General features: G+C 42.7%; 1 protein-coding gene across 2 annotated transcripts; it reads right to left on the bottom strand.

Moving 5' to 3' along the window:
* Positions 1-1,020: 1,020 nt before the first annotated feature.
* LOC146692592 (protein NLRC3-like) lies at positions 1,021-19,591 on the bottom strand. 2 transcript variants are annotated; one of them, XM_085432707.1, is made up of 8 exons: positions 19,540-19,591; positions 17,564-17,740; positions 15,793-15,895; positions 13,351-13,464; positions 13,126-13,183; positions 12,662-12,890; positions 9,093-10,872; positions 8,839-9,016 (listed from the first exon to the last, which is right to left on the bottom strand). In XM_085432707.1, exons 3-8 carry the CDS (start codon positions 15,879-15,881, stop codon positions 8,839-8,841), a joined length of 2,448 nt encoding a protein of 815 aa, XP_085288833.1. In that variant the 5' UTR covers positions 15,882-15,895; positions 17,564-17,740; positions 19,540-19,591. The 2 variants fall into 2 exon arrangements, with proteins under 2 accessions (XP_085288832.1, XP_085288833.1); XM_085432706.1 differs by lacking the exons at positions 12,662-12,890; positions 13,126-13,183; positions 13,351-13,464; ... (1 more) ...; positions 17,564-17,740; positions 19,540-19,591 and adding exons at positions 1,021-3,545; positions 3,765-3,811; positions 5,928-6,101 and having other exon boundaries at positions 8,843-9,016; positions 9,093-10,938.
* Positions 19,592-20,637: the final 1,046 nt, after the last annotated feature.

Here is a 20,637-nt window from a genome sequence, read left to right as displayed (position 1 = left end):
ATAACTGTTTTATTTGATTTCCTTTCATGTTGTTTTATCTTGGCGGTGGGGTTTTAATCACATTGAGCAATGAGGTTATCAGGAACCTTTTTGTGATTTTTATACCTCAGAAAAATAAAACCTTGAACTTTGATTTTGTATGATATGAATTACAGCTGCTGATTGGTGTGATAGCATTCTGTTTGTTGTAAAAACTGTAAATGTCATTACATCAAAGGACATTTATTTATAGGTAAAAAGTTGTGTTGTTTGTTTGTTTCAAATTTCTACATGCCATCTGGTTACCGAAGCTTCCTGTTGTGTCAAGGTCAAATTTGACTTATTAAGGATTATGTAAATGATAGAAACAGAAAAAAAAACAAGTAACAAGTCTCATGTTTTTTTAAATCTGGAGTGAGGTTGATCATAATACTGCCAATAACCCTTTTGATAAGTCCCCCCAGTACTCAAGACCAATTAATGAAACTAATGGCTGGAAACAAAATATCTCTCCATCACAGAGGTGGTTGTAATGTGAAGGTCCCCACTCTGAAAAAAACGTTTTCCAAAAATAATCATAAGGGTTGACATTTGGACGTGTTGTAGAAGACAGTTTGAACTGAAAGCTTTTTAAAACAAATGAAATAGACTGATGGGTTGTGATAGCCCAACATAAACCAGTGAAAAGGTAATTTAGTCATCTGAATATCAGTTCTTGCAGACCAGCCTGAACTTCCATTAGCATAACGATTTTCTAACAGAGAGCATCCTGAGATGGTCACATGAATGAAAATGCATGAACAGACAAAAATGCCCATGAACACACCTCTGCAGCAACATACAACAAAATCCTACAAAGACTTGGAAGCTTTTTGGACATACCTGCTGACAGTGAAGAGACAGGAAGCAGTTTGCGTTACTGTTTGATGGAAGAAATAATCTGTGTGAAATTAATCTTAATCAACCACTTCTAATGTAAAGCAACTAAAAGCAAGGCTAAACAGGAGCTTGCTGGTCTGCAGATTCAATCTAATCTCCACATTCAGTTCTCCACAGTTTTTATTATTTAAGGTCATACAATAACCACATGCCACTGAACTTTGAACCTGCTCTTGTGGAACATTAACAGACAGTAAGACAAGCTTACAGTGGAACAGAAGGCAGGTTTTACACAATCTGAGTATGTTTCTTTGTTTTTCTTACAGGTGCAGCAGTTGTCAATACATTGTGCATTTCTATTTGTATTTTATTATATTTTCTCCACCTTTCCCATGCAAAAGCTGACAGACAGGATGAAAAAAAAAGGACCAGATACATGATCAGAGGAATCGGTACTCAAGATCGGTGGTGCTGTTTATTTCTAACATTACAGCATCATTAGAGTTCTGAAATAATAAACTTGATGTATTTAAAATTGGTTAGTCACTGTATACCCACAGGAAATTGACCATGATCAATTTTCTTATCTATTCAGTTCCCAATGAATCCATCTGTGTAAAACAGACTTAGTGGTGTTAGAGGCAAGCATAAAAACTAGCGTAATCAAGCATAAAAACAGCATTAATCTTGTTAATGACGTTAACGCCATAACTGCATTAATGTGGCAAATCTCTGTTAACAAGTTACCGCGGATCGTCCCATTCATGGGGCTGACCGGCGTCAACACGTTAGCGCGTTAATTAACGCTGACAGCACTAATAAAAACATTAGTGCATTTTCTACATCACCAAAATCGATGTACGCCCCTCTGATCAGAGTTAGCTCTGTGAGCTCTGAGTATGTTCACCCTGAGTTAAATGACCTTGTGGGTAATGAAAATAGCCAAAGTAGTTATAGTAGGTCAGATACCGTGACTCATCATAAAGAGCAGAGCCTCCACTTTGATTCAGTGGATCAAAGAAGATGAATCCATGTGGGTGTGCACGATGATCAGCTTCAAGACTGCAATCATCATTCCAGAAGATGGGTTGAGCCTGTGTGGGTGTAATTAACACATAATTGCTCCAGAAAACAAAACAAAGGTCCCTTTGTTGCCTAATCTCTGGTTTATCAGCCTGGGCGCTACAGTTCACAGCAGTGATGGCCCGCTTGAAGCCGACACTCTGGCAGGTGTGTCAAAAGAAACCAACACACTGCTTCAGAAGCACTGTGTCGAGACTTGATTCTTTTGGCCAGAGTCACATGATCAATGACGTCTGAAGCTTCATTTAACTGCTTCAGTATCTGAGTCAGTGGTTTATAGGAAAGTGATTAGTCATTCGCAGGACTTGTGGAGTGTTTTGATGGTGAAAAATAGCAAACCACTGATCATTCTAATGAGTGATATGGAGCCAGCGAGGAAGAGAGGAGGTTCTGTCATGTGGGAGTAATTTGAGTTGATTTTGGTCAATCAGGTGGGTTTGCCAGCTTTCTGTTCTTGTTGCTTGCCTTTGTTTTGGGTGTATTTATTTTATCTGAAATTTGAAAAACTTAAAATGTCTTAACAAAACATCTGCTTTTCATAATATACATATCATTAAAGAATTTCATTGTTAAAATAATCTTAAAATGTTATTCTACAAAATGTGCAGCAATTTACTTTGTTTACTCTTTTTCGGTGATAGTTTGTGGGACCCAGGAAGATCATATACCTGCATCCCCACCAACTTGCATTGCAGTTTCTATGCAATGCAACCTTTTCTGTTTCGTGTGAGAGGATTTTCTCTAAGCAGGAGAAATTATCTCCAAGCAAACAAAGAGACTCGGCCATCGCACAGTGGAACAAATTCTCTTCTTAAATAAAAACCAAATAGGATAACCTTAAATGCATCATGTTTTTACTTTACAAGTTCACACCCTGTTAAGGCCATCTTCTCTTTCTAACATGTTTCACTTTTCACCACTTTTACTTCACTCGCTGGTCAGCTTTAGGCTCTAAATCCACTTGGTTACATTTCTGAAAAGATGTCCCCTTGTAAACATGGACAGTAAAAAACCTACAAGTGGTGTGTGTCCTGTCTCAGTGATGAGATTAAAGGTACACTAAGAACACAGAGAAAGTAAAGATTCAGATGACCAGAACCCAAATCCAAACCCAACATACAGAGATTCAGTCAATGTGATGTTAAAGGTGTGGAGGTGGATCAGAGTGTCAGAGGAGACTCTGTAGAAGGACAGAGTGCCAGCAGGACAGTCCACATACACTGCTACTCTGTCAGAGACCGAGGATGAAGAGGAGTGGGAGGAGATGAATGTTTCTCTGTTATTGTGCCACACAGAGTAACCACCATCAGAGCAGCTCAGACTCCAGGACTGATCATTTCCTCCAAACCAACACTCATCACTCTTTTTTTTCCTTTGGATTCTTCTGTAACTCACTGCTATATAAACTTCTCCTTCCCACTCCAACTCCCAGTAACAGCGGCCAGTCAGACCATTTCTACACAGCAGCTGAGGCCAGCAGTCAAATCTGTCTGGATGATCAGGATATGGATGGTCCTGTTTCACACGTGTCACCTTCCTGTTGTTGTCAGATAGTCTGAGGTTTCTGTTCACTGTGTTGGTGTCCACTGTGAGTTCACATGAATCTGGTAAGAAAAAGATGGAGCTGCAGTTGATAATCTGACATATTTGATGCTTTATTCTTTCTTTACTTGCTGATATGTTGCTCAGTCATAGAAAGTTTAATGATGATACTTTCTGAATGAATATATACAGGACTGTATATAAAAGATGCCTGTAGCCACTGTGAAGCTGTAGTTTTGAAGGTTTGACATAAACATTTAGTTATCATTTCTGAGACTTACACTTCAGTAGTCCAGGTTTTAGCCACTGCTCTCCACAATGGTCCACTCTGGAGGGAGAAAAACATAATGAGTTTTATCTATAATGTGTACATACTGCTATTCAACATGAAGCACCAATTCCTGATTGATATAGAAACATGCTGAAACACAGCCAGTTTTAAATATATTCTCTTCTCAGCAGTTTCAGTTTCAGTTTTATTTGTCATATGCAAGTTAGCACAGGGTCAACATTGCAATGAAATGTGTATGACGAGCAGCAGTCACTCAGCACCATGATACAGTAGGAGAAAATAAAATAAAATAAAATAATAAAGAAAATAGAAAAATAGTAAGGAGCAAAATATTAGAGACACATGGTAAAAGAGAAAAGATGACTAAATATATATGTATCTATAAATATAAATATATGTACATTAGTGATTAAATAAGAAAATCTTGAAAAGAAATATGACGGGAGGGCAGATGGGATATTGCACAGGAATGAGCAGCAGAAAATTACAGTATTGCACTTTTAAATATAAATATCAATGACAATAAAGTGGAATGACCAGTGCAGATTAAACAGAGTACTTGTGAAGCTGCAGGGTCATGAGACTGCTATGGGTCATGCTTTCATGAAGCTAAAAAAGGGTAAAAGTGTATTCTTAAAAACCTGTGTGTGTTTGTCAGTCCCATTCAGAACTGAAAGCTAAAGAAGCTAACAAGCTAAAGAAGAGCCCAGCCACACCTTGGAGGAAACTCATGTCCACCGTTAGTATCTGCAGTCTCATTCTTTCAGTCGCGACCTGGATCTGGTAGCCATAGGGGTGGATGCAAACACAGATTCAAAACAGAGCAGAACAGAGTCTCCTCTCCAGTACTCTCGGACAGACCTTCTTAGTGAGGCTGAGTAGTGGGATACCTCTATAATTGGAACACTGCTTTCAGTTCCCCTTCTTAAAGACAGGAACCATCACCTGACCCTGCCAACCCCGATGATCTACCCCAGACAAACAACATTACAGAGACGTGTCAACCATGACAGCCCCACCACATCCAGAACCTTAAGAAACTTAAGGGGAAATCTCATCCACCAAAAATTCCCTGCCACCAAGGACTTATTTAAGACCATTAGTGAACTCAGCCTAGTGATGCCTAAGTTGTCCCCTTTAATTCCTAGACACTGCTTTCTCTAAGGATGGATATTGGAAGAATTGAGGAGGTGCCTAAGGTATTGGATTCACTGGCTGACTATATCCTCAACTGAAGTCAGAAACAACCAGTGATGAGAATAACAGCATTATAAGTAACAGCGTTACTTTTTTCAGTAATGAGAAATCTAACTAATTACTATTTTTATCGTTACAAGACCGTTACCGTTACTAACAAGAAAATGCAGTGCGGTCGCATTACTATTTTTCAACAAACAGATGGTTGAAGCTGCCTTCAGCTTACCGCACTTTATATCAGTTGCACCGAAGTAGCTGTCCACGTAAGTAATCTGGGCACTGCCGCTTTAGGTAACCTCTACTTACTCAAAGTTACTAGTAACATCGAGTAACTAGAAGTTGACTGAAGGTTTGCCAGAAATGCTTGAGAAGAATCTCAGTCTAAAGGTGAGTTTTTGCACAGCTACTGTAAGAATACAGTCTTCTTGGGCTGCAGTACCTGTAAGTTGTCTCAGGAGTCCAGCAGGCTAACTAAGGACTTTTTCAGTTTGATGGCTCTGGTCACTTTTAGTGTCCACCATCTGATTTTGAAATTAATATTATGACACATGCCAACCACCATGAGGCCACAGCTTTATACAGACTCCTCAGCCAAGGAGTTCTATGACATCGTCCTTTTGGACTTAGTATCCCCTGTTTATCTTACGGAAGGCTTTCAAAGCTCTGTCAAAGGTGAGAATTTAAGGTTTTGCAGACCAGGGCCTCAGACATTACCAGTGCACCAATAGGACCATATAGTTCCCTGATAGGGCATCCTCTAGCACCCACACTGTTGTTCGGTATATAAGCACAAACAACAGTCAGGACTTGTTCCATGACTCCTCTGGGGTCTGCACATTTCTTTACATAGAATCACTTTATATCTTTCCCATAAACAGAAAAAAGGAAAAAGCAAAAAGGCTAAAAAAAAAACCCAAGTTAGATAAACCAACGCCATGTGAACTCTTGTTCATACCTTAGATTGTCCAGTCTCCACTGAGTATTCTTCACTCCCTTAGAAAGCTCCTCCACATGAGAGTCTCCTGGATGATTGTAGCTCAAATCAAGATTTCTCAGATGGGAGGGGTTAGACCTCAAAGCCAAGACCAAAGATTCACCTCCATCTTTTGTGATCAGACAACCCGAGAGACTAAAGTTTTGAAAGAAGAAAAAAGTCCAGGATGAGCATGCATAAATAATAATACTGCAATACTTGCTCTTGGGGACTTTAACAAAGCCAATCTGAGCCATGAGCTTCCGAAATATAAGCAGTATATTAAATGCCCGACCAGAGAGGAGAGGACATTAGACCACTGCTACAGCACGATCAGCGGGGCCTATCGTGCGGTGCCCCGCGCTTCACTCGGACGTTCTGACCACGTCATGATCCACCTAATCCCCGCGTACAGACAGAGGCTGAAGCTCTCCAAACCTGTCGTGAGGACTAAAAAACTGTGGAGCAACGAGGCTGTGGAGGAGCTTCGCACGTGTTTGGAGACCACAGACTGGGACACATTGAAGGCTGCTTCTAACAGCTTGGACGAGTTTACGGACACTGTCACCTCCTATATCCACTTCTGTGAGGACAGCATTGTGCCATCACGCACCAGGGTGAGTTATAACAATGACAAACCCTGGTTTACTCCTAAACTCAAAAAGCTGTGGCTGGAAAAGAGAAAGGCGTTCAGAAGCGGAGACAGGGACTGCTACAGAGAGGCCAAGTACAGGTTCACTAAAGAAGTGGACATTGCTAAACATCAGCACTCTGAGAAGATGCAGCAGCAGATCTCAGAGAATGATTCGGCCTCTGTGTGGAAAGGTTTTAGGAATATCACAAACTACAAGCCTAAAACCCCCCACTCCACTGATGACTTGCTCTTAGCCAACACCCTTAACGACTTTTACTGCCGTTTTGACGAGCCATCAGGCAGCCTTCACACCTCCAACGGCCCCAACAATAGAGGCACTTTGGACACAAATTCCCCCACCTCTCCCCCCATCACCACCTTCAAACTGTTCACCTACAACACCCCCCTCCTCACCCCACACAAAAGAGGATTTCACACCACCTCCTCCCACCACAACTCTTCATATTCATGAAGCAGATGTGAGGAAGCAGTTTAAGAATTTGAATGCTCGGAAAGCTCCCGGCCCAGACGGCGTGTCTCCTGCCACCCTCAGACACTGTGCAAACAAGCTGGCCCCAGTGTTTTCTGGCATTTTCAACTCCTCACTGCAGGCATGTCATGTGCCTGCCTGCTTCAAGTCCTCTACCATAATCCCTGTCCCCAAGAAACCTAGGATCACTGGACTAAATGACTACAGACCCGTGGCTCTGACATCTGTGGTCATGAAGTCTTTTGAGCGCCTAGTTCTCTCCCATCTCAGGACCCTCACGGCCCCCCTCCTGGACCCCCTGCAGTTTGCATATAGAGCCAACAGGTCTGTAGACGACGCCATCAACATGGCCCTACACTTCATCCTGCAGCATCTAGACTCCCCAGGAACCTACGCCAGGATCCTGTTTGTGGACTTCAGCTCTGCCTTCAACACCATCCTTCCAGACCATCTCCGAGGCAAGCTTTCCCAGATGAATGTGCCTGATCCCATCTGTCGGTGGATCACTGACTTCCTGACGGACAGGAAGCAGCATGTGAGGCTGAGAAAGAATGTCTCGGACTCCCGGACCATCAGCACCGGCTCCCCTCAGGGCTGTGTTCTTTCTCCTCTGCTCTTCTCCCTGTACACCAACTGCTGCACCTCCACCCACCAGTCTGTCAAGCTAATCAAGTTTGCAGATGACACCACCGTTATTGGGCTCATCTCGGACGGGGATGAGTCTGCCTACAGGAGGGAGGTTGAACGTCTGGTGTCCTGGTGCAGCCACAACAACCTGGTGCTGAATGCCCAGAAGACAGTGGAGATTATTGTGGACTTCAGGAAGCACACAGCCCCACTCCCCCCATCATCCTGACTGACACCCCCATCACCTCTGTGGACTCATTCCGCTTCCTGGGTACCACCATCACCCAGGACCTGAAGTGGGAGCCCACCATCACCTCCGTCATCAAGAAGGCCCAGCAGAGGATGTACTTCCTGAGGCAGCTGAAGAAATTCAACCTGCCAACACGGACGATGATGCAGTTCTACACTGCAATCATCGAGTCCATCCTCACCTCCTCCAACACCGTGTGGTACGCTGGAGCCACTATCAGGGACAAACAGAGACTGCAGCGTGTTGTGCGCTCTGCTGAGAAGGTGATTGGCTGCAGACTCCCATCTCTGCAGGACCTGTACACCTCCAGGACATTGCGGCGTGCAACTCGGATCTCAGCTGACCCTTCTCACCCTGGACACAGTCTGTTTGACCTGCTCCCCTCAGGCAGGAGGCTCCGGTCCATCCGCACCAGAACCTCTCGCCATAAGAACAGTTTCTTCCCCTCTGCTGTTGGACACATGAACAATAACCATATGACTGTCCCCGCCACTAACACATGACCCTACGCTGTGTCACTGCATCATTCCATGTTTGGCACTGATCACCACCTGCACGCATATCTTTCTACGTAGCACTCTTAATTCTTATTCTCATGTATATATCTCATGTATATCTCATGCACATATCTTTCTACGTAGCACTTTAATTCTTATTCTACTTTTATTTTTTCATGTCTATTTAAGTGCTATTTATGACACTATGTTTGCACTGAAGCACCGCAGCAATTTCCTAATGTTGTAAACCTGCTCAACATTTGGCAATAAACCCCTTTCTGATTCTGATTCTGATTCTGCAATTTAAAATAACACGTAAATATCTCTCTCTCCCTCTCTCTCTCTCTCTCTCTCTCTCTCTCACACACACACACACACACACACACACTGAATCATTACCTTAGAGTTTCAAGTTTACAGTGTACACTTTTTAGTCCACCAGACAGCAGCTTCACGCCAGAATCTTGCAGGTCATTGTTACTCAGGTCCAGCTCTCTCAAACTAGAAGACTCGGAGCTGAGAACTGATGAAAGAGCTTTGCAGCTTCTCCACGACAAGTTACAACAGCTCAGCCTGAGAGAAAGAATTATTAATGAAGATAACAATCAAGAATGTAAAAACATTTATAATGGTTCATAAATCGACTTACAGAGCTTTCTTGGAGGCTTTGACCACTGGCAGAAGCCTCAGAAGAGCATCCTCAGAAGCAGAGTATTTCTTCAGTTCAAATGAATCAAGATCTTCCTTTGATGACAATAAGATGAAGACCAGAGCTGACCACTGAGCAGGAGACAGTTTATCTGTAGAGAGACTTCCCGAAGTCAGAGACTGTTGGATCTCCTCCACTAGAGAACGATCATTCAGTTCATTCAGACAGTGAAACAGATTGATGCTTTTCTCTGCAGACTGATTATCACTGATCTTCTTCTTGATGTACTGGACTGTTTCCACATCAGTATTTGAACTACTTCCTGTCTGTGTCAGTAGACCTTTTAGGAGAGTCTGATTAGACTGCAGTGAAAGCCCAAGGAGGAAGCGGAGGAACAAGTCCAGATGACCATTTGAACTCTCTAAGGCCTTGTCCACGGCACTCTGGTGGAGATGTTTTAAAGAATACTGATCTTTTTTTTGCCGTTTCTCCAGCAGGTTGACTTCAGACTTGATGAAGGTCAGATGGACATGAAGAGCAGCCATAAACTCCTGAATACTCAGATGGATGAAGCAGAACACCTTGTTCTGGTACAGTCCTCTCTCCTCTTTAAAGATCTGTGTGAACACTCCTGAGTACACTGAGGCATCCTTGATAATTACTTCAAAATCTGTCAGGTCTGATTCATAGAAGATCAGGTTTCCTTTCTGCAGCTGATCAAAAGCCAGTTTTCCCAGACACTCGATCATCTTCCTGCTCTCTGGACTCCAGTGCTGATCAGTTTCAGTTCCCTCATCATACTTGACCTTCTTCATTTTGGCCTGAACCACCAGGAAGTGAATGTACATCTCAGTCAGGGTCTTGGGCAGCTGTCCCCCCTCTCTAGTTTTCAGCACATCTTCCAGAACTGTAGCAGTGATCCAGCAGAAGACTGGGATGTGGCACATGATGTGGAGGCTTCGTGATTTCTTGATGTGGGAGATAATCCTGTTGGTCTGCTCCTTTTCTTTGAATCTCTTTCTGAAGTACTCCTCCTTCTGTGGGTCAGTGAACCCTCTTACCTCTGTCACCCTGTGAACACACTGGGAAAGAATCTGATTGGCTGCTGCAGGTCTTGTGGTTATCCAGAGGCGAGCAGAAGGAAGCAGCTTTCCCCTGATGAGATTTGTCAGTAGCACATCCACTGAGGTGGACTTTCTAGGGTCAGTGATGATTTTAGTTTTGTGGAAGTCCAGAGGAAGTCGACACTCATCCAGACCATCAAAGATGAACACAACCTGGAAGTCTTCAAAGCTCCAGATTCCTGCTTCTTTGGTTTCAGTAAAGAAGTAATGAACAAGTTCCACCAAGCTGAACTTTTTCTCTTTCAGCACATTCAGCTCTCTGAAAGTGAATGGAAACATGAACTGGATGTCCTGGTTGGCTTTGTCTTCAGCCCAGTCCAGAGTGAACTTCTGTGTTAGGACTGTTTTCCCAATGCCAGCCACTCCCTTTGTCAGCACTGTTCTGATTGGCTTGTCTTTAACAGGTGAGGCTTTAAAGATGTCTTCTTGTCTGATTGCAGTTTCTGGTCTGTTCAATTTCCTGGATACGGTTTCAATCTGTCTGATCTCATGTTCATCATTGACCCCTGCAGTCCCTCCCTCTGTGATGTAGAGCTCTGTGTAGATCTGATTCAGAAGGGTTGAGCTTCCAGCTTTAGCAATCCCCTCAAACACACACTTGAACTTCTTTTTCAGATTAGACTTCAGGTTTTTTTGGCACTTTGCAGCACGAGTTCCTAAATTAATAATTAAAAAACAAACAAACATTAGAATTGATTAGAATATTTGCCGTGGTGTTTCCTTTATTTAAGAACTGACAGGATTACCTTGGATTCCCTCAGCTCTCTGTAATTCACCTACCCTCTGCCTATCACCTACACTGAACAAAAATATAAACGCAGCACCTTTGTTACTGCTCCCATTCCCCATGGGATGGATGTAGAGACCTAAAATTCATTCCAGATACACAATATAACCATCCCTCCCAAACAGTGGTCACAAATCAGTCCAAATGTGTGGTAGTGGGCACATCTGCTATATTGAGATAATCCATCCCACCTCACAGGTGTGCCACATCAGGATGCTGATCTGACATCATGAGTAGTGCACAGGTGTACCTCAGACTGCCCACAACAAAAGGCCACCCTGGAATGTGCAGTTTTGTCTCACAGCAAAATGCCACAGATGCCACAAGCAATGAGGGAGCGTGCAATTGGCATGCTGACAGCAGGAATGTCAACCAGATCTGTCGCCCGTGCATTGAATGTTCATTTCTCAACCATAAGCCGTCTCCACAGGCGTTTCAGAGAATATGGCAGCACATCCAACCGGCCTCACAACCGCAGACCTCGTGTAAGCACACCAGCCCAGGACCTCCACATCCAGCAGGTTCACCTCCAAGATCGTCTGAGACCAGCCACCCAGACAGCTGCTGGAACAATTGGTTTGCACAACCAAACAATTTCTGCACAAACTGTCAGAAACCGTCTCAGGGACGCACAACTGCATGCCCATCGTCCTCATCGGGGTCTTGACCTGACTCCAGCTCGTCGCCGTAACAGACTTGTGTGGGCAAATGCTCACATTCGATGGCGTCTGGCACGTTGGAGAGGTGTGCGCTTCACGGATGAATCATGGTTCACATTGTTCAGGGCAGATGGCAGCTGAGAATGTCCCAGTTCTTGCATGGCCAGCATACTCACCGGACATGTCACCCATTGAGCATGTTCGGGATGTGCTTGACCGGCGTATACGACAGCGTGTACCAGTTCCCACGAATATCCAACAACCTCGCACAGCCATTGAAGTGGAGTGGACCAACATTCCACAGGCCACAATTGACAATCTGATAGACTCCATGCGACGATGTGTTGCACTGCATGAGGCAAATGGTGGTCACACCAGATACTGACCGGTTCTGGGTCCCCAGACCCCCAATAGCGCAAAAAACTGCACATTCCAGGGTGGCCTTTTGTTGTGGGCAGTCTGAGGTACACCTGTGCACTACTCATGATGTCAGATCAGCATCCTGATGTGGCACACCTGTGAGGTGGGATGGATTATCTCAATATAGCAGATGTGCCCACTACCACACATTTGGACTGATTTGTGACCACTGTTTGGGAGGGATGGTTATATTGTGTATCTGGAATGAATTTTAGGTCTCTACGTCCATCCCATGGGGAATGGGAGCAAAAACAAAAGTGTTGCGTTTATATTTTTGTTCAGTGTACTTTAGCCATTGATTTATGGGCTTTCCTGATGTAATCAACCATCTATAATGTAGTATGTCTGACCACAAAAGTTATAGATAAACAAATAGAAACATAAAAACAAAAGATGCATAAATGTTTATGTCTCTGTCATGCACCAGGGTGTTGTGTTAATCATGGTGCACATCATTTATGTTTCGATAAAGAAAAATTTATAGATCCAACAGAGTGTTTCTCAGACTGTGGGGCATAGAACAGCTGGGGTTGTAGACAAACTTGAGGAAATGCTGTGCATGTGTTCAAATCCTCTTACTGCTCTGCAGACACTCAGCCAGCTTCTCCTGCTTCATTTTCCTAAGGAATTGCAGCGTGATCTTCAAAAATGACTCTCTACTGCTCCTCCTCTGTTCTTCATCCTCAGCCTTCAGCACCTCCTCATCCTCCCTCTGACACTCTAACCATTCTGGATAGTCTGAAAGCACGACCTTCCTCATCTTCTTCAGCTCATTCTTTAAAAAACTGAACATGTTGTCCTCCAGCGTCTGGAAAAGGGATACATTTAGAACTTTAAACTTATTTTCAGTCATTTTCAGTTTCATCTATTAAGGTTTTGACAGAATTAGGACCATATATTCCACATTATAACCTTCATAATGTTTTTAACTAAATGAATCTAGTAATTCTCTCACTGAGTCTCATGTTTAAGGAGAGATGGAAACTAAATTACTTTTTCCTCATTGATGTGATATTAAACTGTTGACTCTTGAATCTTCTCACCGTAAATATGGAGTCCAGATCAGACTGACCACTGAGAGTCTCTGAGCTCTGCAAAACACTGCAAAAACGCTCAACGTTAGCATATGTGCAGTTTGTTAAAGGTGTTGCTCTCTGTAATGATGAGTCTTGGTATGAACACAAAGTGATCACTAATGCAAGTGCTGGTCTTGCTGTTGGACATGACGTTTTTAAAGAAGAAACACAATCAACAGTTTCAGTTCTCACCCTGTATCAAAAGACCGCTCTCTGTTTGAAAAGGTTATTGGTTGAATCATAGATCGGTCACTCTTCATTGACACACAGCTCAGTGAAGTAGACAACGGTGTCTCCTTATTGATTCTGAAATGAGAAAATAAAGAATATCACACGTGTGTTATTTAAGGTATTCACAGCAAATGTTGGTATTCTAATGAAACAGATAAGATTGCATGTGTACAGGTCTGTTAAGAATTAAAAATAATTCACTCGACTCTCGTTAGCACAAAATCTTTGGTTCTCCGAGACTATTTGTTTTATAGAATGATTTTAAAACTTTATCGATTAAGCTGTTCATAGCTACAAACTATGATTCGGAGTGGGGTTTGATATTTGGGGGAACCTTAAGGTTCAGTACCTAAGAATAGGTCCCCAACTGATTTCCACTGTAAGCTCAAATAGATTTTACTCCCGTCTTCCTCAGATGGCCATCCCTCCCTGAGCCTGATTCTGCTAGAGGTTTCTTCCTTTTCAAAGGGAGTTTTTCCATCCCACTGTCACCAAGTGCTTGCTCATTGGGGCTCCCTTAATACTGGTGTTTTTTCTGTGTTGTAGAATTTTTACCTCATATCTTGTTGTGTGTGTTTGGCACTGAATTGAACTGGAAAAGCTCCTTTGTATTGGAGGTGCAGAACATGGTCCACTCAGTCAGAAAATTGGAATAGTACTGAATTTCTGCCAGAGGTGGGAACTGAACATCCCTGTGCACTCTGTATGTTTGGCTATACCAGCTCTGTCCAGGATCCTACCCCACCACCTAATCCAGCTCAGGTGACAGCTGTTTCTCTCCTCACCTGAGTATTTAACTTATGTGGCTGCAGGAATGATCATTTAATTATTTTTCATATCAGGAAGTCCGTTCCTCCCAATCACCCCTTTAGGTCTTTGTCACATGTCTCCTCATTTTGTTAAATAACTTGTTCACCTTTGGCCTTCCATGCCAGTGTTCTTCATGTTTCTTTTACACACAGAGCAATTTTCAGTTCTCCGTACAAAAGGTCTTTGGGATGTGTCCATAATCCGTTCTTATGGCATGGCCAACTCAGCACATTCGTCTTTGTTTGAGGATGGTGTAGATGGCTGGTAGTCCTGTTGTTGCAAGTATCTCTGTGTTGGTGACCTTGTCTTTCCATGGTATGCCAAACATAGAACTTTGGTCTTTCCTTCAAACTAAGCAGATTCCTTCAGTGCTGTCTTTAAACACATGATTTAAAAGTAAGGAAAAGAAAAATGTTGAAAAATGTTGGGACATGCACACATCCTTCTTTGACACCAAGGCAAGGGGGTTGGACAAGGGTCTGTCAATAAATGCTATAAGTAAACTGTTACTCTGCATTTGTCTTGACGTTGTCACAATGAGAAAATCATATCAGCTGATCTTTTTGGTGTGAAGCTGCACTGGGAGTCTGGATAAACTCTGGCAGCCAGTTTTTTGCAGTTTTTCTGGTGCAATGCACAAAAACAACTTTCCAACAATACTCAACAACAAAATTCCGCAAAAGTGTCTGCTTCTGTCTCCTGTTTGGTTGATGGTACTGTCTGTCATATGTTATGGAACAGCTGCTTCTTTCCAACATTAACAGAGTGAAGAGGGTCTAAAAGGGTTTGTGCATCAATCACATGTAACATCAAGACAACCTTGTCTTATTATCACAGGGTTTAAACTCTAGAATGATTTGCAGACTCACTAAATCACTCGCTCTGTTTAAATCTCTTGTTAAAATTCGTGGAGCCTCATTGAGCCTCTGAATAACTGTAATGATTTTCTTTAACGTGTTATTTATTGTCATCACAGAACAAAAATCAATTAAAATTTTGTAAGTGAAGAATGTGCGTGTTTGTCTTCATCTTTGAATATAATGGGTTGAATCATAGATCGATTACTCTTGAAGGACACACCGGTGGATGAAGGAGGGGCTTGTGTTTTCTGATAGAAACTGATAGAAAAAAAACAGGGACTACATAGTGAGCACAGTAGCACAGTGAGTTTGGATTCAAAGCATCTGCAACAATTTCCAGTAACCAACTGAAAAACACAAAAAACAAAACAAAACTGTAGAACCAAAATTTATAGCAACCAATCCATTGTGTATTTTCTACCTGGTGTGTAAGTAGATGACACGGTAAAAAACAGATTGTGCTGTTTTGTGAGACTAAACACAGGAACACAGCAGCAGAAATAAGTTTGTGTACTGGCAGCAATTTGATGTTTGTCTCTCTCAAGTTTTAAAACTCTGACTTATTTTTGTTTTTTTAACTGAGGTTGTTGCATTAAGAAAAGGTGATGACCACACAATGTAGTGACTGCAGAGAGTTCACATGTCAGAGAGTTAAACAGTTGGTTCGTTTGATTTCTGTGTCTCTGACCAGGACCTGGAGAAGGGTCCTGACAGCTAGAGACAGTCCTCTCACCTCTGAGCTTTGGTCTTGCTGTCATGTTCCCCACACAGAGTGGATTTAGAGGGAGGGACTCCCTCCTCTCTGTGCTCACACTGATCCATAGCAGAAGCCACACCTTTACACAGACACAGCAACATTAATATCACAACATATATTAGTTCTCACACACACACACACACACACACACACACACACACACACACACACACACACACACACACGGGGATTTAAACATCTATAATATTTTGTCTGAAAACAGAATCCAAACATCTTCTCCTGTGTGCCTTCAGTCGGTCTTCAGCAGTATTGGGGAGTAACGGAATTCATGTACCGCCGTTACGTATTTAAAATACAAAATATGAGTAACTGTATTCCGTTACATTACAGTTTAAAAAGGTGGTATTCAGAATACAGTTACTTTGTTGAAATAAAGGGATTACACGGCGGTCAGGAACAGGAAAAGATCTTTTCCTGTTTCATATGTTAGGCTATGCCCTCTCTATTTATGGTAATTCCACGCCGGTGGAAACCCAAACAAAACACGCATTAAGAGGCTCAAATGGCTGTGTCTCAATCTAGCGTCTCATAATGACGTGAAGAAATATTTTTATTTATTTAATATGAAGGCAATAGACAGAGTGTTACAGGCATTGCCCTAGCCCAGGGGTGGGCAATCTCAGTCCACGAGGGCCGGTGTCCCTGCAGGTTTTAGATGTGTCCTCGAACCAACCCAGCTGATTTAAATGGCTAAATTAGCTCCTCAACATGTCCTGAAGTTCTCCAGAGGCCTGGTGACGAACTAATCATGTGATTCAGGTGTGTTGACCCAAGGTGAGATCTAAAACCTGCAGGGACACCGGCCCTCGTGGCCTGAGATTGCCCACCCCTGCCCTAGCCTCATGGGCAGTGTAGTCCGTGCTGCAGGGAGAATGGACTGCAATACCCGCTGTGTGTCTGTGAGCGAGGGAGGGAGAAAAAGGAGAGTCGAAAAGCACGAGTTGTCACCGAGCAGAAACGGGAGCTGGAAGCATGTAAATATAATAATAACCACTGCAGCCAAAAAGAGTGCCTGACGAGCCCAGTTGTAAGTAAGCTATTAAGACTCGGCTCTACACTTTTTTCGTGTTTTCCTCAGAAACAATGAGTTCAGTTGGAGCAGCCTTTCAACCCCTCTCTCTGTCTCTCGCTACCAAAGTTGACACAGACAACAAAGTAAAGCAAGTTTTCGGTTACGAGCCCTACATGGAACCAGACGTATTAGCCAGAGGTCCCTTTACTACGCTTCGGAGCCGCGGACCTGTTTTATATACACGCGAAATAGTTTTCTATACAACCTTACCTAATGTCCACCCTACTGTTACTCATTTTATATTAAGATTTAAGACTCTAGTTGGTATTGGTATGGTGAGTAGCCTTCAGTAATAGTAATAAATCACACAGCAATAGTACATTCATGTAGTTGTAAAAAGGCATGATAATATATTAAGTAATCCAATGTATCCAGAATACGTTACTCGCTTTGAGTAACGTAACGGAATATGTTACAAAATACATTTTGGGGCATGTACTCTGTAATCTGTAGTGGAATACATTTTAAAAGTAACCTTCCCAACACTGGTCTTCAGTGTTACCTGATGGTTTGAACACTTAAAAGTAAATGAATCACTGTAAAGTTATTGTTCCTAAACTCAGAGAGAAATTCTTTTTTCTCTTCATGTTTTATACCAACAAACAGCAAACAGCCAATCAGCATCATGAAACAGCCTTCTCTGGAAAGACTCACCTGCTGAGCTCACTTCACACCCTTTCCACCTTCATGTGTGGAAGAAATATTTTGAGAAAAGAAGCTGCTCAGTCTCTTCGTCAGTCCTGGTGTCTGAGCAATCGATCTAAGGACTCCGTCACAAGCTCACAACAACAGATAAAAAAAACAACCCCAAAGACATCCGACCAGCCTCACCTGTGGAAAGAAACCCAGTCAGTGTCAGAGAAAACACATAGGGGATTATGGACTTAGACATGATCTTGACCATGTCTACATTCCTAGATGCACTGAGTACATACAGCAAGCAGCAGTTCTCCCTAACACAAAGCCTGTCAGAGGTCAGAAGAGAATGGGCAGACAGCTGTGAGCTGACAGGAAGGCAACAGTAGGCAACAGTAAGTAAAATAACCACACACTACAACCAAGGTATGCAGAAGAGCATGCCTGAACACACACTACCTTACAGCAGATGAGCTACAGCAGCAGAAGAGCACACAATAGAAAATTGGAAAACCATTTCCATGTCCTAAACACCAACACCGTAGGGGGAGCAGAAGGGAACATAAGGAGATACGAGGACATCTCTCCTTTACTCTCAAAAACACTTTTTTAATGGCTGTTTCAGATAAACAAGCTAGAGGGCTGAAATTTGATCTGCACATGCTCAGTAGGATTCTCTCTGTGTGGAAAAAGAGCAGGATCATCTCAGCGTAGCAGAAGTTTTTTTAAAAACTAAATTAAAAAACTTTTTCATTATTTATAGATGGGTAGGTGTGTGTGTGTGTGTACACATATATTGCCTTTGCTCAATAGAACAGCGGTCCCCAACCTTTTTTGCGCCACGGGCTGGTTTATGCCCGACAATATTTGCATGGACCGGCCTTTAAGGTGTCGCGGATAAATACAACAAAATAAAACTAGTACCGGTACTGAAAAAAAGAAAATTTATTCATAACACACGTGAAAAGACCAAGGAAAACTGAGTAAACGATAAAAACGATAACAAAATAACGCTGAAAACCAATAAAAACCCTGAAAACTATACATTTCACACCTAAGCCTAAACTCTCGCGGCCCGGTGCCAAACAACTCACGGACCGGTACCGGTCCGAGGGCCGTGGGTTGGGGACCGCTGCAATAGAATACAAGATGTATTCATGGCTGCAGGATCATAAGCACTCTGAGTTTGCTGACAATCAGAAAATCAGCACAATTACATTTTCAAAGGGGTTATTAAACGTGTTGTTCTAAAAGCAGCTCATCTATAAAATCTGTTATCTGTGTTCTGTCAGAGCTGATTTACAGCAGCCTGGTGTCTTAAAAGGTAGAACAGCTCTCTGATATGACAGCTGATATCCAAAACATTTTTAAACATATACAAAAAAAGCTAAACAAAAGTCACATGTACAGCAGTAATCTGATTTATTAGATGAACAGTAATATGACTAAATTTTTTCAGGGTTACACTTTGTGTTGTTAGTGCATAGGCTATATCAGACTGGTAGCTGCACATATGTCTTACATCTAAATGTAAATGCTGGATTTCAAGCATTGTGAATTATGAAGAAAAACATAGAAATGCTCCGGCCTCGACCTACTTCTACTTCAACAATCAAAACAACTTTATTGTCCACGTTTGGAGGACAAAATGCCTCACAGCACATCTCACGTGACCAAACAGACCCTGAGACGCAGCTACTTAAACATTTGTCGATAAAATATTAAACATAAAAACGTTCATAATAATGTTATGTTAGTTTAAGAAATAAAATGCTGGATTTATTCGGCACTGCGTGGACTTCGGGTCCACACTGACGTCACATAAATGACTGCAGTCACTGACGCCGCGGCGGACACACACCGACCTGTTTGATCTTAACAGATACTCAAAGGGTCTCGATTTCTGACGTTTCTATGGTAACACGGTTACAGCAGTAATCTGACAGCACGAGCAGAACCTCGGAGACAAACACCGGCACGCGGACCTCACTCACCTACACAGATAGGAAAGACGCTCCGCGGAACAGCAGCCGGACAAAGTGAAAGTAAACCGAGCAGGAAGTAGAGGGAGAAAAGGGAGGGTTCCCTTCTACAACGTCACATTTAAACAGCTGGAGACAGCACGGTCTGCTACAGTATTCACTGTGACTCGGTTTAATCTGAAACCTAACAGATCAAACATGGAGTCATTCTCCTCACCGATGTATCAAAATAAATGGTAAATGGCCTGTATTTATATAGCGCTTTACTAGTCCCTAAGGACCCCAAAGCGCTTTACATATCCAGTCATCCACACACTGGTGATGGCAAGCTACATTGTAGCCACAGCCACCCTGGGGAGCACTGACAGAGGCGAGGCTGCCGGACACTGGCGCCACCGGGCCCTCTGACCACCACCAGTAGGCAACAGGTGAAGTGTCTTGCCCAAGGACACAACAACCGAGACTGTCCAAGCCGGGGCTCGAACCGGCAACCTTCCGATTACAAGGCGAACTCCCAACTCTTGAGCCACGATCGCCCCAAATAAAGGCTGAAAGAGACCGCTCGTCTCATTTAAACATACAAACGTTTCTGTGAGTCCTGACGGTTTGAATAGATCCCTCCTCACAGCAAGTTTAAAGAGAAATATATCACACTTCATAGAAAGTCACACGCATTTAGGTAAAATCACGATGATAAAAATTCACTGTACATCAGACATGCCTGCATATAACAGCCTTAGAGAAAAAATATGTAAAATCACATAATCGCAACAGGATTCAGTTTTACCTGAACTGTAAGGTTTGAGTTTAATTTGTGGCGGAGATGCGATGCTTGTATTCCAGTGGTCTGGAAAAATCTGCCAGGCAACCTGAGCTGTCCCAGTTCTCTGAATCCTAAGGAAAAGAGCGTCAATGCTTCCTTTATTGCCTTCTTTAGAAAAGGACACACTGCACCACCCTTTATGATCATATTATTTATGAATATATAAGTAGACGTCACATGTGCCAAATATGGCTGCTCTCCAACCTCAGACAGAATAAAGGTGGAATTATGGAGGTGCTTGATTATCTTAATCATTTTTTTACACTTTATATTTATTATTTTTTATT

The sequence above is a fragment of the Copadichromis virginalis genome, linkage group LG15, assembly GCF_057382275.1.
Source record: "Copadichromis virginalis isolate Kocher_CV1m ecotype Utaka linkage group LG15, C_Virginalis_male_GT1.1, whole genome shotgun sequence".
Classification (NCBI taxonomy): domain Eukaryota; kingdom Metazoa; phylum Chordata; class Actinopteri; order Cichliformes; family Cichlidae; genus Copadichromis; species Copadichromis virginalis.
Note: the sequence above shows the minus strand (reverse complement) of the source record. Positions and strands in the feature narration are given on the sequence as shown.

Coding starts and splice junctions, on each gene's coding strand:
- LOC146692592 (XM_085432706.1), bottom strand. CDS start 10,903: ATGTTTGTTTGTTTTTTAATTATTAATTTAGGAACTCGTGCTGCAAAG. Junction 9,017..9,092: donor AAAGCCTCCAAGAAAGCTCT/GTAAGTCGATTT, acceptor TCTTTCTCTCAG/GCTGAGCTGTTGTAACTTGT. Junction 3,546..3,764: donor AAAACCTGGACTACTGAAGT/GTAAGTCTCAGA, acceptor TTTTCTTACCAG/ATTCATGTGAACTCACAGTG.